Raw genomic sequence first — 4,598 nt, forward strand, 5'->3', positions numbered from 1 at the left:
CTCAACTCAAAAACAACAAACTTTCTATGAGAGTGTTAATGCCTCCTGGACGTTTGAATTTCCAGCCTGGTGCTTGGTAGCAGTGGTTTTGTTAATATTTTTAGGGGATTATTTATTTATGTTAGAAGGGTGTTTTGGTTCTATACTTTTTTTATTCCCTCTCCAATCTATCGCTTGCCCTTTTTATGGTTATCCTTCTTGGATAACTTGAAGAAACTGCTAGGTCTGCACCTGTGTCCTACTTCCCCTCCTATCCTGACACAGCCTATGTCAAGATACAATGTTCACTGCTTCATTACAGGGCACAATGCCCAATCATACTTGCAGATTCAAACGTGTTAAACACATTTAGACACTGCAAGATTAAACTCATTGAAATGCTTGTCAAGGATTCGAGCCAGATGATGGTATGTCACTTGTCTAAAGTAATTCCAAAATAATACTCAGGAATGACATAACTAACAAAAGTTGGTTGAGGAAAAAAAATATAAAACAAAGGCACACAGGCTATCATACAGTGTGGTGGCCTGTGTCCCGGGTCTTCCATGTCCCAAAGTCTACAAATAGTCGTGCTCCTGCAGTGCTACTGGGTGCACAAGTGGAGCAGAGAGCAGCCCTGCCAGTCGGTTTCGCTGGCCATGTCCGCTTTGTGGCCCCCTCACTGGACGTGGTGGAGCCACACCAATGTCCTCCACAGGCTGGAGGACGTCCCCTACTGTGAGGCAGATATTGTGCAGCACTGCACACGCAGTGATGACTGTGGGGACAAAGGTGTGCTTGACCTCCAGAGCCTTGAAGAACAGCGACCTCCAACGGGTCTTCAACATGCCGAAGGCCCGCTCTATGACACAACGGGCCTTGGCATGATGATGGTTGAAGCGGCTCTGCACCCTCCCTCGAACTGATTCTATATATGGGGTGATGATGGCCACAGGTGTTTCTGTGCAGGGGTAGCCACCATCACCCACAATAAAGTACCCTGCAGAGAGAGAGGAAATAAAATCATTACTATGCGTTTGATGAATAGGGAATAGTATTAGTAAAATGTATTAGTCTTACCTGGGGGAGGATTCAGAGCCTCTTTGTACAACCTGCTGTCCTTCAAGACTCTCGTGTCATGGACACAGCCAGGATACCCCACAAAGGTGTTAATAAACAAGCCCTTCCCGTCACAAACAGCCTGCAGCTGTATGGACGGGAAGAGCTTCCTGTTGAGGTAATCCTGGTCCCCGGGTCCAGGGGGGGTCTTGATGCGGACATGGCAGCCATCAATGGAGCCCACACATCTGGAGAACACTTGTGTGTTGGCCAGCTGTGCAAATGCCTGGCCAACCACATCAAGTTCTCCAGCGGTGGGCAACCTGATGACCTCCTGGCGAAGGGCTGCAATCTTCTCAACTCCACTGTGCACCAGTCGCCAGACTGTAGACTTTGGGACTTGGAAGGCCCGGGATACCACACTGTACGAGAAGCCGTGTGCCAGCCAGTACACCGTAAGCAGGACATGTACCTCATGTGACCAGCCTTGAGTGGGCTTTGATGGCAGGGTCCTCGATAGAGCTTCCAAGGACGGCCTTGAAAGCCGATAATCGGCCATGGGATCCTGACCATCAAGGACTGACGCATGGGCATTTATCCAACGGTGTACTGGCTCTCGTTCCATCTACAACACAAAGGATGCAAGTTTAATGTTCATGTCTGCCTTTAAATACTTACAGCACTTATCTGAATAACCTGGCAGTGACTATGTTTAGCCACACACAAAGTCTGAGTGTGTGGTTTGATTGTCCATCTAACTGGATTGTTTTTTGGGTAGCAAAAAAAATGTGTTGGCATGCTTTGAGCATGCACTTCCCACATTCCCATGATGTGTTATTGTTCTGGCTACAGGTAACAGTGGTGTGTGTGTGAGATGCATGTGAGTGACATGATTGAAAATTCAGAAGTTTGCTAGATTCTTACCTCTTCAAAACTCTGAATAGCGTGTCGCAGCCTTGCTCGCCTTCTGCGACGATGCTCCTCAAATTGTTGAATTGAAGTCGTGGCTGCAATTACAGCCATGGCTATGTGATGTGCCTCCCTAGTTTACACTATCTGGGTAAAGCATTATCTCACACTTATAAAGGTGTGGTGCCTCATTTTCCTAATTAACTCATTGAGCTGACAGGACTCAGCTGGCATGGTTGGATTGAACAGCAGACACACTGACTGAAGTCTTTATTGTCATTGAGTTATCAAGAGTTGCCAAAAGGTGTTTAGCAACTGTTTTGAGTGACAGCACAGGAGGACAGGAAGAATGATGTGATTTATATGAATGAATCACACTGCATGAAGAGGCTAAATACATGGAGGCAATACAGTTAGTGGGTGATTCTATTGGAAGCACTATGAATAAATTGTAGCGTAAACGCACACACACACACACAAGCACGCACACACACACACACACCCAAACACTGCTGTCTTCATAACAATTCCTACATGGAATGGATATGAGAAGGCAAAAAAATAAATCTTTCAATATTTAGTTGGTAGCCTTTTGTAGTTATTCATAAATAAACGCATCTTAACCTGATCTTCTGGTTGAAATAAATATTTTCACAAGTTCAGTTTTTATTTTATTTCTTCACCCAACCACACTTGAGTTGCGAGGAGAATCACCAATAAATGTCATCACTCAATGCGCAGCGGCATCTCACGCTCATAATTGTGGAGTTGTGGCAGCCGATCCAGCTGTGCTGATGTCATCACAAATGGACGTCGCTTCACGTGACGCTGTCGAGGAAAGGACGTCTCATGTGTCTTAAAGCTGATTTCCTCGGTCCTCTCTCCTCGGCTTCGTTTCCTCCGTGCATCTCTGGTAGGCGGGACTAAGACGCAAGTGGAGGAGACAACTCGGAGGACACTCGGTGCAAATAAGACACTTGGGATGCACCCCATGTGTCATGGATTCTGCTGGAGCTTCCTGCTCCTGATACCCCGCCTTCCTGCACTCACTCCTCTGCTCACTGTCCAGTCTGCACCTGCCAGCCTTCCCCCCTGTTCCTGGTCTCCGCCCATTTCCTGTGCTGTCTCAGCCAATCATCTGTCAGCCTCCTGGATCCTGCCACTCACCTGTTGCTCATCTGCTCATTACCCTCTATATATAAGCTTGGTCAATCTCCCCCCTTATTTGTCAGATCGTCATGTGTTGCCGCCTGCATAGCCTCCAGCCAGTTCAATATTGCCTGTTGGATATCTCCCCGGATGACTTGGGACTGGTTTTCTTGATTTTTTCTTGTTCTTGTTTTTGTTAATGGACTTATGGTACTCTGCCTGAAAGATTGAGTAAAGTTTCAGTTTTTTTGCCCTACCTGCGTCTGTTCGTTTATTCTGCAATTGGGTCTTCTCTGAACCGTAACACCATGTCCTTCTTGAGGTTGATGTTCTTACTCTAGAAAAAAATATCATTTATTAATCTCAAATATATAGTCTGAGGATTGATCACATTGTAATATTTACTAAGAAATAGTAAGATCTTTCCCCTGCTTGAAATAATACTTAAGAATTGGCACTATACAAACGAACAAAGATTGATTGATTGATTGATCACTGTTAAAATACAAGTCAATGAGCAAAACATAGTCAAGTGGGCTACGAGGATTAATTATCTAAAACATGATTAACATGCCTTAGCTGTGGGAGCCTTGAGGAGTCAGCTGCTCCTCCTTTGTTACTGAAGACTTTGATTAGGTTCAGTGTGTTTGTCGAGTTGTGCTGGGAACTTCGCTTGAAGTGGTAAAGTTGTGATTTGCATGAATTCTGCATTGATCTATGGGGAAACAGCGAAAAGGACAAAAAGCGATGTTCATGAGCAAGTGATGAGACTGTATATCGTAAGGCCAGTGGGTTAGACCAGGGGTGTCAAAATCATATTGGGTTGGGGCTGGACTAATTTGCCAAGGTCCCTATAACTCAGAACATGTATAGGCGGCTGAATGATTAAAAACCAATCGAAACAAGCTGATGGTACTGATAACTTTATTAACTGTAACAAATCAGGTCAGGCATAAATTACTATGCAATCCTGGCATCACATGAAAAAGATCTATTTTAAGAGATTTTATATCTATACTTTGGTATTGTTGGTTGTGTGCACATATAGATAATAAATACGACTTCATTCCCCTCCTGACAGGCTGTGATTACATGGCTTGCTCCCTTTTGTTGTTTGTGACGGTGGATGTTCTGGGTTCCACTGCTGAGGATGATAAATGAAATAAAAAATGACAAGGTCTGTAAACACTACCTTTTGTTATCTCCCTGTGCCTCCCTCGCTGCGCTCCTCAAACAGCCTCTCTTCTTTTTCCTAACCCCCTCTCTGTAGCGAGCCATGTGGCGGCGGCGGTGTCTGTGGTTTATGGCGTTAGTGATGAAGAGATGTGATTAACAATTTCTCTATTCCGGACTTTGTTCTTCGCTCCTGACTTCAGCAGCAGTCAGCGTTTTGTTGCATGTGTGCGACGGCTCAAATTGAACTAAGGCATCTATAAAATGAAATAAACTTCACCTTTACTCCAAGGTGAACTAAGGCTGTATATACACGAGATGATTATCAA

At 44.8% G+C, this 4,598-nt stretch overlaps 1 protein-coding gene across 1 annotated transcript; it reads right to left on the minus strand.

Moving 5' to 3' along the window:
• Positions 1–276: 276 nt before the first annotated feature.
• On the minus strand, positions 277–1,597 carry LOC306829389 (uncharacterized protein; the record flags this gene model as incomplete). Its single annotated transcript, XM_079352432.1, has 2 exons — positions 277–979; positions 1,060–1,597. 2 exons carry the CDS (start codon positions 1,595–1,597, stop codon positions 558–560), a joined length of 960 nt encoding a protein of 319 aa, XP_079208558.1. The 3' UTR covers positions 277–557.
• Positions 1,598–4,598: the final 3,001 nt, after the last annotated feature.

The sequence above is a fragment of the Symphodus melops genome (assembly GCF_947650265.1).
Source record: "Symphodus melops genome assembly, chromosome: 9".
NCBI classification, from domain to species: Eukaryota; Metazoa; Chordata; class Actinopteri; order Labriformes; family Labridae; genus Symphodus; species Symphodus melops.